The 17,046-nt window shown below is 42.5% G+C and overlaps 1 protein-coding gene across 1 annotated transcript in view; it reads left to right on the plus strand.

Annotated features, from left to right (window-relative positions):
* Positions 1-17,046, plus strand: part of tenm4 (teneurin transmembrane protein 4) — a 598,174-nt gene that overhangs the window by 332,450 nt on the left and 248,678 nt on the right. The window contains 1 exon segment of the mRNA XM_031791303.1: positions 2,909-3,109. Coding sequence (XP_031647163.1) covers positions 2,909-3,109 — 201 coding nt within the window.

A 17,046-nucleotide genomic window follows, 5' to 3' on the forward strand; every position in this document is an offset into this window, starting at 1 on the left:
AATCAGGACAGGTATGGTGTATATAATCAGGACAGGTATTGTGTATATAATCAGGACAGGTATTGTATATATAATCAGGACAGGTATTGTATATATAATCAGGACAGGTATGGTATATATAATCAGGACAGGTATGGTATATATAATCAGGACAGGTATTGTATATATAATCAGGACAGGTATTGTATATATAATCAGGACAGGTATGGTATATATAATCAGGACAGGTATTGTGTATATAATCAGGACAGGTATTGTATATATAATCAGGACAGGTATTGTATATATAATCAGGACAGGTATGGTATATATAATCAGGACAGGTATTGTGTATATAATCAGGACAGGTATTGTGTATATAATCAGGACAGGTATGGTATATATAATCAGGACAGGTATTGTGTATATAATCAGGACAGGTATTGTGTATATAATCAGGACAGGTATTGTGTATATAATCAGGACAGGTATTGTATATATAATCAGGATTGAATAGTGTTCTCATCCTTATAATCACTGCTGTCGCACCCGCAGGCACTTCTCTCAGCTGATGATGTAACTTCCCTCAGCTGATGATGTCACTTCCCTCAGCTATTGTGTCACTTCCTTCAGCTGATGATGTCCCTTCCCTCAGCTAATATGTCACTTCCCTCAGCTAATGTGTCACTTCCTTCAGCTGATGATGTCACTTCCCTCAGCTGATGATGTCACTTCCCTCAGCTGATGATGTCACTTCCCTCAGCCGATGATGTCACTTCCCTCAGCTGATGATGTCACTTTCCACAGCTGATGTGTCACTTCCTTCAGCTGATGATGTCACTTCCCTCAGCTGATGATGGACTTCCCACAGATGATGTGTCCCAAATGGCACCCTATTGCCTTTATAGTGGAATACTTTTGACCAGAGCCCTGTGGCCAACCCTCCAGCATGCTTTTACATTTAGGGAAACATGTTCTTGTCAAGGTCTTCCCCTCTCCTCTCCTTCCATCATATCATTCTACTCCTCTCTTCTCCTCTTCTCTCTGTATCCTCTCCTCTCCTTCCATCTGTCCTCTACTCTCCTCTTCTGTCTGTGTCCTCTCCTCTCCTTCCATCATATCATTCTACTCCTCTCTTCTCCTCTTCTGTCTGTGTCCTCTCCTCTCCTTCTGTCTGTCCTCTACTCCTCTCTTCTCCTCTCCTCTCCTCTCCTATTCTCTCTGTCTCCTCTCCTCTCCTCTCCTCTCCTCTCCTCTCCTCTCCTCTCCTCTCCTCTCCTCTCCTCTCCTCTCCTCTCCTCTCCTCTCCTCTCCTCTCCTCTCCTCTCCTCTCCTCTCCTCTCCTCTCCTCTCCTCTCCTCTCCTCTCCTCTCCTCTCCTCTCCTATTCTCTCTGTGTCCTCTCCTTCTGTCTGTGTCCTCTACTCTTCTCCTCTCCTCTGTTCTCTACTTGATCTCTCCTTTTTTCTGTCCTTCCTCACCTCTTCTGTTTTTTGAGTTTTGCTGTGAAGGAAGGTTTGTCATTTGCCTGTTTTGTAAATCCCCTTTCTGTTCCTCCCAGCGCTCAGAGAGAGCTAGTCGACCTCTCTGTAGATGTCAGCTCCTGTCTGCTTTGTAAGGGTGTAACATGCACTAAACACTAAGCCTGTTGAGGCTAGAGCCCTGAATCCCAGTCCCCACTGTGGACGGTTATTGTTCCCCCGTGTAGTGATCATCCTCCCCTTGTCCCCTGGCTGTCTGATAGAGATGCCAGGATGGCCCAGTGGGGGGGATGGAGGCCCGGGGGAGGGGGAGGACACTGGAAACAGCAGGAGCCTGGAGGGACTGTCTATATCCTCTGGGACTGTGTTGACTGTACCTGCCTAACTCTGTCTATCAGGGACTGTGTTGACTGTGTACCTGCCTAACTCTGTCTATCAGGGACTGTGTTGAATGTGTACCTGCCTAACTCTGTCTATCAGGGACTGTGTTGACTGTGTACCTGCCTAACTCTGTCTATCAGGGACTGTGTTGACTGCATACCTGCCTAACTCTGTCTATCAGGGACTGTGTTGACTGTGTACCTGCCTAACTCTGTCTATCAGGGACTGTGTTGACTGCATACCTGCCTAACTCTGTCTATCAGGGACTGTTTTGACTGCATACCTGCCTAACTCTGTCTATCAGGGACTGTGTTGACTGTGTACCGGCCTAACTCTGTCTATCAGGGACTGTGTTGACTGCATACCTGCCTAACTCTGTCTATCAGGGACTGTGTTGACTGTGTACCTGCCTAACTATGTCTATCAGGGACTGTGTTGAATGTGTACCTGCCTAACTCTGTCTATCAGGGACTGTGTTGAATGTGAACCTGCCTAACTCTGTCTATCAGGGACTGTGTTGACTGCATACCTACCTAACTCTGTCTATCAGGGACTGTGTTGACTGCATACCTGCCTAACTCTGTCTATGTGACTTTGTGTCTGACTGTCTCTGTGTAACTCTGTCATTGACTGACTGTGTTTCTATGTGACTCTGTCTTCCTGCTCTCTGTGACTATGTCTCTGTGTTGCCTTTGTATCTAATTCTCCCTCTCTCTCTCTCTCTCTCGCTCTCTTTCTCTCTCTCTCTCGCTCTCTTTTTCTCTCTCTCTCTCTCTCTCCCCTCTCTTTCTCTCTCTGTCTCTATGTCTCGCTCTCCTCTCTATCTCTCTCTCTGTCTCTATGTCTCTCTCTCCCCTCTCTATCTCTCTCTCTGTCTCTATGTCTCTCTCTCTGTATCCCTGTCTCTCTCTCTGGCTATGTCTCTCTCTCCCCTCTCTATTTCTCTCTCTGTATCCCTGTCTCTCTCTCTGGCTATGTCTCTCTCTCCCCTCTCTATTTCTCTCTCTGTATCCCTGTCTCTTTCTCTGTCTCTCTGTCTCTGTATATCTCTCTTTCTCTCTCTTCCAGTGGACTGCCTGGACCCTACCTGTTCTGGGCGTGGGGTTTGTGTGCGTGGAGAGTGCCACTGTTTCGTGGGCTGGGGCGGGTCGGGGTGTGAGAGCACCAGGGCGTCCTGCATGGACCAGTGTTCCGGACACGGAGCCTTCCTGACAGACACAGGAACCTGCAGCTGTGACCCCAACTGGACCGGACAGGACTGCTCCACAGGTCAGTGGCTAAAGAAATGTATCTTAATATCTCAATCTAATACACACGGAGTATACCAACTATTAGGAACACGTCCGACTATCGAGTTCACAACCCCACCTTTTGGCGCCAGAACAGCCTCTCAATCCGTCAGGTCATGGACTGGACACGGTGTCAGAACAGCCTCTCAATCCGTCAGGTCATGGACTGGACACGATGTCAGAACAGCCTCTCAATTCGTCAGGACATGGACTGGACACGGTGTCAGAACAGCCTCTCAATCCGTCAGGTCATGGACTGGACACGGTGTCAGAACAGCCTCTCAATTCGTCAGGTCATGGACTGGACACGGTGTCAGAACAGCCTCTCAATTCGTCAGGTCATGGACTGGACACGGTGTCGGGAACCATTCCACAGTGATTCTGGCCCGTGTTGACTCAAATGCTTCCCACAGTTGTGTCAAGTTGGCTGGATGTCCTTTGGGTGGTGGACTATTCTGGATACACACGGGAAACTGTTGAGCGTGAAAAACCCAGCAGCGTTGCAGTTCTTGACACATTCAAACCGGTGCGCTTGTCTTGCAGTCCAAGTCTCAATTGTCTCAAGGTTTAAAAATCCTTCTTTAACCTGTCTCCTCCCCTTCATCTGCGCTGATTGAAGTGGATTTAACAACTGACATCAATAAGGGATCGTATCTTTTCACCTGGATTCACCTGGTCAGTCTATGTCATGGGAAGAGCAGGTGTTCTTAATGTTTTGTAAACTCAGTATATCTAATAAGTACTTGACCGGCCCGGCCCGGCCCGGACCTCAATACATCTTCATTCTTCAGAAAGTCTTCATACCCTGTGACTTAATCCACATGTTGTGTGTTACCGCTGAATTCACACACAGTTTTATATATTTTTGATAATTTATTAGAAATGAGATACAGAAATATCTAATTTACCTAACTATTCACACCCAATACTTTGTAGAAGAACCGATGGTGGCGATTACGGCTTTGAGTCATGTTCAGTATGTCTGTAAACTCTTTGAGTCGTCTTCAGTATGTCTGTATCGGCTTTGAGTCGTCTTCAGTATGTCTGGATCAGCTTTGAGTCGTCTTCAGTATGTCTGGATCAGCTTTGAGTCGTCTTCAGTATGTCTGGATCAGCTTTGAGTTGTCTTCAGTATGTCTGTAAAGGCTTTGAGTCGTCTTCAGTATGGCTGTATCGGCTTTGAGTTGTCTTCAGTATGTCTGTATCGGCTTTGAGTCGTCTTCAGTATGTCTGGATCAGCTTTGAGTCGTCTTCAGTATGTCTGGATCAGCTTTGAGTCATCTTCAGTATGTCTGTAAAGGCTTTGAGTCGTCTTCAGTATGTCTGTATCGGCTTTGAGTCGTCTTCAGTATGTCTGGATCAGCTTTGAGTCGTCTTCAGTATGTCTGGATCAGCTTTGAGTCGTCTTCAGTATGTCTGTAAAGGCTTTGAGTCGTCTTCAGTATGTCTGTATCGGCTTTGAGTCGTCTTCAGTATGTCTGGATCAGCTTTGAGTCGTCTTCAGTATGTCTGGATCAGCTTTGAGTCGTCTTCAGTATGTCTGTAAAGGCTTTGAGTCGTCTTCAGTATGTCTGTATCGGCTTTGAGTCGGCTTCAGTATGTCTGTATCGGCTTTGAGTCGTCTTCAGTATGTCTGGATCAGCTTTGAGTCGTCTTCAGTATGACTGGATCAGCTTTGAGTCGTCTTCAGTATGTCTGTAAAGGCTTTGAGTCGTCTTCAGTATGTCTGTATCGGTTTTGAGTCGTCTTCAGTATGTCTGTATCGGCTTTGAGTCGTCTTCAGTATGTCTAGATCAGCTTTGAGTCGTATTCAGTATGTCTGGATCGGCTTTGAGTCATCTTCAGTATGTCTGTAAAGGCTTTGAGTCGTCTTCAGTATGTCTGGATCAGCTTTGAGTCATCTTCAGTATGTCTGTAAAGGCTTTGAGTCGTCTTCAGTATGTCTGTAAAGGCTTTGAGTCGTCTTCAGTATGTCTGGATCAGCTTTGAGTCGTCTTCAGTATGTCTGGATCAGCTTTGAGTCATCTTCAGTATGTCTGGATCGGCTTTGAGTCGTCTTCAGTATGTCTGTATCGGCTTTGAGTCGTCTTCAGTATGTCTGGATCAGCTTTGAGTCGTCTTCAGTATGTCTGGATCAGCTTTGAGTCGTCTTCAGTATGTCTGGATCAGCTTTGAGTCGTCTTCAGTATGTCTGTAAAGGCTTTGAGTCGTCTTCAGTATGTCTGTATCGGCTTTGAGTCGTCTTCAGTATGTCTGTAAAGGCTTTGAGTCGTCTTCAGTATGTCTGTATCGGCTTTGAGTCGTCTTCAGTATGTCTGTAAAGGCTTTGAGTCGTCTTCAGTATGTCTGTATCGGCTTTGAGTCGGCTTCAGTATGTCTGTATCGGCTTTGAGTCGTCTTCAGTATGTCTGGATCAGCTTTGAGTCGTCTTCAGTATGACTGAATCAGCTTTGAGTCGTCTTCAGTATGTCTGTAAAGGCTTTGAGTCGTCTTCAGTATGTCTGTATCGGTTTTGAGTCGTCTTCAGTATGTCTGTATCGGCTTTGAGTCGTCTTCAGTATGTCTAGATCAGCTTTGAGTCGTCTTCAGTATGTCTGGATCGGCTTTGAGTCATCTTCAGTATGTCTGTAAAGGCTTTGAGTCGTCTTCAGTATGTCTGGATCAGCTTTGAGTCATCTTCAGTATGTCTGTAAAGGCTTTGAGTCGTCTTCAGTATGTCTGTAAAGGCTTTGAGTCGTCTTCAGTATGTCTGGATCAGCTTTGAGTCGTCTTCAGTATGTCTGGATCAGCTTTGAGTCGTCTTCAGTATGTCTGGATCGGCTTTGAGTCGTCTTCAGTATGTCTGTATCGGCTTTGAGTCGTCTTCAGTATGTCTGGATCAGCTTTGAGTCGTCTTCAGTATGTCTGGATCAGCTTTGAGTCGTCTTCAGTATGTCTGGATCAGCTTTGAGTCGTCTTCAGTATGTCTGTAAAGGCTTTGAGTCGTCTTCAGTATGTCTGTATCGGCTTTGAGTCGTCTTCAGTATGTCTGGATCAGCTTTGAGTCGTCTTCAGTATGTCTGGATCAGCTTTGAGTCGTCTTCAGTATGTCTGTAAAGGCTTTGAGTCGTCTTCAGTATGTCTGTATCGGCTTTGAGTCGGCTTCAGTATGTCTGTATCGGCTTTGAGTCGGCTTCAGTATGTCTGGATCAGCTTTGAGTCGTCTTCAGTATGTCTGTAAAGGCTTTGAGTCGTCTTCAGTATGTCTGTATCGGCTTTGAGTTGTCTTCAGTATGTCTGTATCGGCTTTGAGTCGTCTTTAGTATGTCTGGATCGGCTTTGAGTCGTCTTCAGTATGTCTGGATCGGCTTTGAGTCATCTTCAGTATGTCTGTAAAGGCTTTGAGTCGTCTTCAGTATGTCTGGATCAGCTTTGAGTCATCTTCAGTATGTCTGTAAAGGCTTTGAGTTGTCTTCAGTATGTCTGTAAAGGCTTTGAGTCGTCTTCAGTATGTCTGGATCAGCTTTGAGTCGTCTTCAGTATGTCTGGATCAGCTTTGAGTCATCTTCAGTATGTCTGGATTGGCTTTGAGTCATCTTCAGTATGTCTGTAAAGGCTTTGAGTCGTCTTCAGTATGTCTGGATCAGCTTTGAGTCGTCTTCAGTATGTCTGTAAAGGCTTTGAGTCGTCTTCAGTATGTCTGTAAAGGCTTTGAGTCGTCTTCAGTATGTCTGGATCAGCTTTGAGTCGTCTTCAGTATGTCTGGATCGGCTTTGAGTCATCTTCAGTATGTCTGTAAAGGCTTTGAGTCGTCTTCAGTATGTCTGTAAAGGCTTTGAATCATCTTCAGTATGTCTGGATCAGCTTTGCAGATCTGGATTTTCGTCCCCAGTATAAGGTCGTTTGCACTCTGAAGCAGATTCACATCAAGGATTTGCCTCTATTTGGCATTCATTGTTCCCTCGATCCTCACTAGTTTCCCAGTCCCTGCTGCTGAAAAGCCTCCCCATAGCATGATGCTGCCACCACCATGCTTCACGGTAGGGATGGTGTTAGACACATGATAAGCTGTGCCTGGTTTTCTCAAAGCATAGCGAGTTACATTTTTGTCTCATCAGACCACATAATCTTTTGCCGTCTCAGAGTCTTTCATGTGCCTTATTTTCTAAACTCCAGGCATGCCGTTTTCTTAGGAGTGGGTTCCGTCTGTCCACTCTGCCATAAAGCCCAGATTGGTGAAGTGCTGAAGAGATTGTTGTCCTTCTGACAGGTTCTCCCATCGCAGCCAAGGATCTATGTAGTTCTGTCAGAGTGGTCATTGGGTGCTTGGTCACCTCCCTGACCAAGGTCCTTCTTGTTCTAGAGTCTGGGTAGTTCCATATTTTTTTATTTTCCAATGATGGAAACCACTGTGCTCTTTGAAACTTTCAACACTCTAGAAATAGTTGTCTCCCCTTCCCCAGATATATGCCTCATCACAATTATATCTCTGAGATCTATTAACAGTTCCTTGGACTTATATAGTTTCTGTTCTGACATGCACTGTCAACTGTGGGAACTTTATATAGACAGGTGTGTTTCTTTCTAAATCATGTTCAAGACTGTTTTCTGAGGGTCTGTACTCCTGAAGTTGAAGACTGTTTTCTGGGGGTCTGTACTCCTGAAGTTGAAGACTGTTTTTGTGCTTGCCAGTTAGCTAGCAGTTCTCAGCTGTTAGCAGCCAATGGCTAGCAGTTCTCAGCTGTTAGCAGCCAATGGCTAGCAGTTCTCAGCTGTTAGCAGCCAATGGCTAGCAGTTCTCAGCTGTTAGCAGCCAATGGCTAGCAGTTCTCAGCTGTTAGCAGCCAATGGTTTGCAGTTCTCAGCTGTTAGCAGCCAATGGTTAGCAGTTCTCAGCTGTTAGCAGCCAATGGCTAGCAGTTCTCAGCTGTTAGCAGCCAATGGCTAACATTTTTTTTTTTTACTGTCGATAAAAACAGATGATTGCCATAATCATTTTGAGTCATTACTGAATTATTTCATATAATACATCAAACGTTAAACCTCTTAAATAATTAATTGTAATTCATGGTAACCTCGTAAACAATTACTTAGACCTGGTGTTTATTTGAAACAGGTATGTTCTATTAATAGGGACAGGCAGCTATTTGAGATGGGTTTTTAATTAAAGTTTTACGCTAGTTTTTCAGTTCAAGATAATCCTCAGAAATGTGCATCCGACTGAGGTTCCTGTCAGAAATAAACACTAGTGATTATTTTTAATCGTGTGTGTATGTGGTTATGTCCAAAAAATGTTGCTGCTTAACATGAAAGCACCAATTATCCCCATCACCAGAAGTAGGCTTCAGCTCTACTTCTCTACGGCAGCAATCACAGCTGATTTTAGTAATACGTTTGGGTCTTCTGTCCTTGTCCGATTGGCTTCACTCTGTCTCTAAACCCCCTCACACATGGGCTGCCTCCCAAATGGTACACTATTCCCCATATACAGTAGAACACACTTTTTTTGTTACCAGGACCCTTAGGGCTGTCCTCAAAAGTAGTGCGCTATGTAGGGAATAGGGTGCCATATGGAACACGTGAATGTTTTGTTTGCAGTCAGAGAAAATTAAGGGAACAAGCAAAGTGAGGATCTTGTCAGAGACGTGGTGTTGTCTAGCTGGTTGTATCTAGCTGGATGTACCCCTGTGGTGTTGTCTAGCTGGATGTGTCTAGCTGGATGTACCCCTGTGGTGTTGTCTAGCTGGATGTGTCTAGCTGGATGTATCCCCTGTGGTGTTGTCTAGCTGGATGTAACTAGCTGGATGTGTCTAGCTGGATGTATCTAGCTGGATGTGTCTAGCTGGATGTGTCAAGCTGGATGTGTCTAGCTGGATGTATCTAGCTGGATGTAACTAGCTGGATGTGTCTAGCTGGATGTAACTAGCTGGATGTGTCTAGCTGGATGTGTCTAGCTGGATGTAACTAGCTGGATGTATCTAGCTGGATGTAACTAGCTGGATGTAACTAGCTGGATGTATCTAGCTGGATGTGTCTAGCTGGATGTAACTAGCTGGATGTATCTAGCTGGATGTAACTAGCTGGATGTACCCCTGTGGTGTTGTCTAGCTGGATGTAACTAGCTGGATGTATCTAGCTGGATGTATCTAGCTGGATGTAACTAGCTGGATGTAACTAGCTGGATGTAACTAGCTGGATGTAACTAGCTGGATGTAACTAGCTGGATGTATCCCCTGTGGTGTTGTCTAGCTGGATGTAACTAGCTGGATGTATCCCCTGTGGTGTTGTCTAGCTGGATGTAACTAGCTGGATGTATCCCCTGTGGTGTTGTCTAGCTGGATGTATCTAGCTGGATGTATCCCCTGTGGTGTTGTCTAGCTGGATGTATCTAGCTGGATGTATCCCCTGTGGTGTTGTCTAGCTGGATGTAACTAGCTGGATGTAACTAGCTGGATGTAACTAGCTGGATGTTACCCCTGTGGTGTTGTCTAGCTGGATGTAACTAGCTGGATGTTACCCCTGTGGTGTTGTCTAGCTGGATGTTACCCCTGTGGTGTTGTCTAGCTGGATGTTACCCCTGTTGTGTTGTCTAGCTGGATGTAACTAGCTGGATGTATCTAGCTGGATGTATGCCCTGTGGTGTTGTCTAGCTGGATGTAACCCCTGTGGTGTTGTCTAGCTGGATGTAACTAGCTGGATGTAACTAGCTGGATGTATCCCCTGTGGTGTTGTCTAGCTGGATGTAACAAAGCTGGATGTATCTAGCTGGATGTAACCCCTGTGGTGTTGTCTAGCTGGATGTAACTAGCTGGATGTAACTAGCTGGATGTAACTAGCTGGATGTATCTAGCTGGATGTAACCCCTGTGGTGTTGTCTAGCTGGATGTAACTAGCTGGATGTATCTAGCTGGATGTTACCCCTGTGGTGTTGTCTAGCTGGATGTTACCCCTGTGGTGTTGTCTAGCTGGATGTAACTAGCTGGATGTTACCCCTGTGGTGTTGTCTAGCTGGATGTATCTAGCTGGATGTTAACCCTGTGGTGTTGTCTAGCTGGATGTTACCCCTGTGGTGTTGTCTAGCTGGATGTAACTAGCTGGATGTATCTAGCTGGATGTATCTAGCTGGATGTATCTAGCTGGATGTTACCCCTGTGGTGTTGTCTAGCTGGATGTAACTAGCTGGATGTATCTAGCTGGATGTATCTAGCTGGATGTATCTAGCTGGATGTATCTAGCTGGATGTTACCCCTGTGGTGTTGTCTAGCTGGATGTTACCCCTGTGGTGTTGTCTAGCTGGATGTTACCCCTGTGGTGTTGTCTAGCTGGATGTATCTAGCTGGATGTATCTAGCTGGATGCATCCCCTGTGGTGTTGTCTAGCTGGATGTATCTAGCTGGATGTATCTAGCTGGATGTAACTAGCTGGATGTAACTAGCTGGATGTATCTAGCTGGATGTAACCCCTGTGGTGTTGTCTAGCTGGATGTAACTAGCTGGATGTATCTAGCTGGATGTAACCCCTGTGGTGTTGTCTAGCTGGATGTAACTAGCTGGATGTATCTAGCTGGATGTTACCCCTGTGGTGTTGTCTAGCTGGATGTTACCCCTGTGGTGTTGTCTAGCTGGATGTATCTAGCTGGATGTTACCCCTGTGGTGTTGTCTAGCTGGATGTTACCCCTGTGGTGTTGTCTAGCTGGATGTAACTAGCTGGATGTATCTAGCTGGATGTATCTAGCTGGATGTATCTAGCTGGCTGTTACCCCTGTGGTGTTGTCTAGCTGGATGTAACTAGCTGGATGTATCTAGCTGGATGTATCTAGCTGGATGTATCTAGCTGGATGTTACCCCTGTGGTGTTGTCTAGCTGGATGTTACCCCTGTGGTGTTGTCTAGCTGGATGTAACTAGCTGGATGTATCTAGCTGGATGTATCTAGCTGGATGTATCTAGCTGGCTGTTACCCCTGTGGTGTTGTCTAGCTGGATGTAACTAGCTGGATGTATCTAGCTGGATGTATCTAGCTGGATGTATCTAGCTGGATGTTACCCCTGTGGTGTTGTCTAGCTGGATGTTACCCCTGTGGTGTTGTCTAGCTGGATGTTACCCCTGTGGTGTTGTCTAGCTGGATGTATCTAGCTGGATGTATCTAGCTGGATGCATCCCCTGTGGTGTTGTCTAGCTGGATGTATCTAGCTGGATGTATCTAGCTGGATGTAACTAGCTGGATGTAACTAGCTGGATGTATCTAGCTGGATGTAACCCCTGTGGTGTTGTCTAGCTGGATGTAACTAGCTGGATGTATCTAGCTGGATGTTACCCCTGTGGTGTTGTCTAGCTGGATGTTACCCCTGTGGTGTTGTCTAGCTGGATGTAACTAGCTGGATGTTACCCCTGTGGTGTTGTCTAGCTGGATGTATCTAGCTGGATGTTACCCCTGTGGTGTTGTCTAGCTGGATGTTACCCCTGTGGTGTTGTCTAGCTGGATGTAACTAGCTGGATGTATCTAGCTGGATGTATCTAGCTGGATGTTACCCCTGTGGTGTTGTCTAGCTGGATGTAACTAGCTGGATGTATCTAGCTGGATGTATCTAGCTGGATGTATCCCCTGTGGTGTTGTCTAGCTGGATGTATCTAGCTGGATGTATCTAGCTGGATGTTACCCCTGTGGTGTTGTCTAGCTGGATGTATCCCCTGTGGTGTTGTCTAGCTGGATGTTACCCCTGTGGTGTTGTCTAGCTGGATGTTACCCCTGTGGTGTTGTCTAGCTGGATGTATCTAGCTGGATGTATCTATCTGGATGCATCCCCTGTGGTGTTGTCTAGCTGGATGTATCTAGCTGGATGCATCCCCTGTGGTGTTGTCTAGCTGGATGTATCTAGCTGGATGTAACTAGCTGGATGTAACTAGCTGGATGTATCTAGCTGGATGTAACTAGCTGGATGTAACTAGCTGGATGTGTCTAGCTGGATGTATCTAGCTGGATGTAACTAGCTGGATGTAACTAGCTGGATGTATCTAGCTGGATGTAACTAGCTGGATGTAACCCCTGTGGTGTTGTCTAGCTGGATGTTGGAGGTTACTGGATGTTGACTGAGCCTGAGCTACAGCTGGGTTCAAAATATACATTTGATTTAAAATACCTTTATAGCTGTGTTTGATTGAGAATGTGCAGTGCAATAGACCAATGGAATTGTAACCAAAAGTTCAATCCCTGCCCATCTGAGAACACAGTATTGTCTAGAGAGGCAGAGAACACAGTCTTGTCTAGTGAGGCAGAGAACACAGTCTTGTCTAGAGAGGCAGAGAACACAGTCTTGTCTAGAGAGGCAGAGAACACAGTCTTGTCTAGAGAGGCAGAGAACACAGTATTGTCTAGAGAGGCAGAGAACACAGTATTGTCTAGAGAGGCAGAGAACACAGTCTTGTCTAGAGAGGCAGAGAACACAGTATTGTCTAGTGAGTCAGAGAACACAGTATTGTCTAGAGAGGCAGAGAACACAGTCTTGTCTAGAGAGGCAGAGAACACAGTCTTGTCTAGAGAGGCAGAGAACACAGTCTTGTCTAGAGAGGCAGAGAACACAGTCTTGTCTAGAGAGGCAGAGAACACAGTCTTGTCTAGAGAGGCAGAGAAAACAGTCTTGTCTAGAGAGGCAGAAGACACAGTCTTGTCTAGAGAGGCAGAGAACACAGTCTTGTCTAGAGAGGCAGAGAACACAGTCTTGTCTAGAGAGGCAGAGAACACAGTATTGTCTAGAGAGGCAGAGAACACAGTCTTGTCTAGTGAGGCAGAGAACACAGTCTTGTCTAGAGAGGCAGAGAACACAGTCTTGTCTAGAGAGGCAGAGAACACAGTCTTGTCTAGAGAGGCAGAGAACACAGTCTTGTCTAGAGAGGCAGAGAACACAGTCTTGTCTAGAGAGGCAGAGAACACAGTCTTGTCTAGAGAGGCAGAGAAAACAGTCTTGTCTAGAGAGGCAGAGAACACAGTCTTGTCTAGAGAGGCAGAGAAAACACTCTTGTCTAGAGAGGCAGAGAACACAGTATTGTCTAAAACACCAAGATGTCTTAGTGTACAGAAAAACCAGTCGTTCTGGTGTTTTCTCTCTCTGGTCTTTCACTCTGTCAGACAACTGATGTGATATTAGTACAGAACGGGATCTGAACTGAACAAGGAGGTCTGAAATTCGATTTTAAATGAGGCTTTGCTTGGTGTACCGGGGTTTGTGTCCGAAATGGCACCCTAGTCCCTATTCGCTATGTAGGGAACATGTTGTCATTTGGGACAAACACTCATCAGTTCCTTTACTGCCCATTAATATGAAGCAGACAGGCTGACCTATTAGGTAATCCTGGGGATTTGGAGGGGAATGGAGAGTTAAATTAGTGATGGGTATGCATCGCAGCAGTATGGATTAACTGCATATATATAGTGTAGTAGCAGTATACTATAGCAGCACTATAATATAGTATAGTAGCAGTATACTATAGCAGCACTATAATATAGTATAGTAGCAGTATACTATAGCAGCACTATAATATAGTATAGTAGCAGTATACTATAGCAGCACTATAATATAGTGTAGTAGCAGTTTACTATAGCAGCACTATAATATAGTATAGTAGCAGTATACTATAGCAGCACTATAATATAGTATAGTAGCAGTATACTATAGCAGCACTATAATATAGTATAGTAGCAGTATACTATAGCAGCACTATAATATAGTGTAGTAGCAGTATACTATAGCAGCACTATAATATAGTATAGTAGCAGTATACTATAGCAACACTATAATATAGTATAGTATCAGTATAGTATACTACAGCAGCACTATAATATAGTATAGTAGCAGTATACTATAGCAGCACTATAATATAGTATAGTAGCAGTATAGTATACTACAGCAGCACTATAATATAGTATAGTAGCAGTATACTATAGCAGCACTATAATATAGTATAGTAGCAGTATACTATAGCAGCACTATAATATAGTATAGTAGCAGTATACTATAGCAGCACTATAATATAGTATAGTAGCAGTATACTATAGCAGCACTATAATATAGTATAGTAGCAGTATACTATAGCAGCACTATAATATAGTATAGTAGCAGTATACTATAGCAGCACTATAATATAGTATAGTAGCAGTATACTATAGCAGCACTATAATATAGTATAGTAGCAGTATACTATAGCAGCACTATAATATAGTATAGTATCAGTATACTATAGCAGCACTATAATATAGTATAGTATCAGTATACTATAGCAGCACTATAATATAGTATAGTAGCAGGATACTATAGCAGCACTATAATATAGTGTAGTAGCAGTATAGTATACTATAGCAGCACTATAATATAGTATAGTAGCAGTATACTATAGCAGCACTATAATATAGTATAGTAGCAGTATACTATAGCAGCACTATAATATAGTATAGTAGCAGTATACTATAGCAGCACTATAATATAGTATAGTAGCAGTATAGTATACTATAGCAGCACTATAATATAGTATAGTAGCAGTATACTATAGCAGCACTATAATATAGTATAGTAGCAGTATACTATAGCAGCACTATAATATAGTATAGTAGCAGTATACTATAGCAGCACTATAATATAGTATAGTAGCAGTATAGTATACTATAGCAGCACTATAATATAGTGTAGTAGCAGTATACTATAGCAGCACTATAATATAGTATAGTAGCAGTATACTATAGCAGCACTATAATATAGTGTAGTAGCAGTATACTATAGCAGCACTATAATATAGTATAGTAGCAGTATACTATAGCAGCACTATAATATAGTATAGTAGCAGTATACTATAGCAGCACTATAATATAGTATAGTAGCAGTATACTATAGCAGCACTATAATATAGTATAGTAGCAGTATACTATAGCAGCACTATAATATAGTATAGTAGCAGTATACTATAGCAGCACTATAATATAGTATAGTAGCAGTATACTATAGCAGCACTATAATATAGTATAGTAGCAGTATACTATAGCAGCACTATAATATAGTATAGTAGCAGTATACTATAGCAGCACTATAATATAGTATAGTAGCAGTATACTATAGCAGCACTATAATATAGTATAGTAGCATTATAGTATACTATAGCAGCACTATAATATAGTATAGTAGCAGTATACTATAGCAGCACTATAATATAGTATAGTAGCAGTATACTATAGCAGCACTATAATATAGTATAGTAGCAGTATACTATAGCAGCACTATAATATAGTATAGTAGCAGTATACTATAGCAGCACTATAATATAGTATAGTATCAGTATACTATAGCAGCACTATAATATAGTATAGTAGCAGTATACTATAGCAGCACTATAATATAGTATAGTATCAGTATACTATAGCAGCACTATAATATAGTATAGTATCAGTATACTATAGCAGCACTATAATATAGTATAGTATCAGTATACTATAGCAGCACTATAATATAGTATAGTATCAGTATACTATAGCAGCACTATAATATAGTATAGTAGCAGTATACTATAGCAGCACTATAATATAGTATATTAGCAGTATACTATAGCAGCACTATAATATAGTATAGTAGCAGTATACTATAGCAGCACTATAATATAGTATAGTATCAGTATACTATAGCAGCACTATAATATAGTATAGTAGCAGTATACTATAGCAGCACTATAATGTAATATAGTAGCAGTATACTATAGCAGCACTATAATATAGTATAGTAGCAGTATACTATAGCAGCACTATAATATAGTATAGTAGCAGTATACTATAGCAGCACTATAATATAGTATAGTAGCAGTATAGTATACTATAGTTGCATTATAATATAGTATAGTAGCAGTATAGTATACCATAGCAGCACTATAATATAGTATAGTAGCAGTATAGTATACTATAGTAGCAGTATAATATAGTATAGTAGCAGTATAGTATACTATAGCGACACTATAATATAGTATAGTAGCAGTATAGTATACTATAGTAGCAGTATAATATAGTATAGTAGCAGTATAGTATACTATAGCAGCACTATAATATAGTATAGTAGCAGTATAGTATACTATAGTAGCATTATAGTATATTAGCAGTATAGTATAACAGCAGTCTAGTATAATATAGTATCATTCCAGTATAGTATATCAGAAGTATAGTATAATATCGTAGCAGTATAGTATAACCGCAGTATAGTATATCAGCAATCTAATATAGCAGCAGTACAGTATACTATAGTAGCAGTATAGTATATTATAGTAGCAGCATAGTATACTATAGTAGCAGTATAGTATATTATAGTAGCAGCATAGTATACTATAGTAGCAGTATAGTATATTAGCAGTATAGTATAACAGCAGTATGGTATGGTATAGTAGCAGCATTGTATAGTATAGTATATTATAGTACAGCACCAGTATAATATAGTAGCAGTATAGTAAAGCATAGTAGCATTGTTGTATAGTATGGTAGCAGTATAGTTTGGGATCAGTATAATATAGTATCAGTATATTATAGCAGCAGTGTAGTATAGTAGCATTATATTATAGTATATTATAGTAGTGGTATAGCATAGTATAGCATCAGTATTGTATAGTAGTGGTATTGCATATAAACAGTATAGTACAGTAGCAGTATAGTATGGTATGGTAGCAGTATCAGTAGTAGCGGTAGCAGCAGTAGTAGTAGTATTAGCAGTAGCGGTAGCAGCAGTAGTAGTAGTATTAGCAGTAGCGGTAGCAGCAGTAGTATTAGTAGTAGCGGTAGCAGCAGTAGTAGTAGTATTAGCAGTAGCGGTAGCAGCAGTAGTATTAGTAGTAGAGGTAGCAGCAGTAGTATTAGCAGTAGCGGTAGCAACAGTAGTAGTAGTATTAGTAGTAGCGGTAGCAGCAGTAGTATTAGCAATCGC

Source organism: Oncorhynchus kisutch, linkage group LG15 (genome assembly GCF_002021735.2).
Source record: "Oncorhynchus kisutch isolate 150728-3 linkage group LG15, Okis_V2, whole genome shotgun sequence".
Lineage (NCBI taxonomy): Eukaryota > Metazoa > Chordata > Actinopteri > Salmoniformes > Salmonidae > Oncorhynchus > Oncorhynchus kisutch.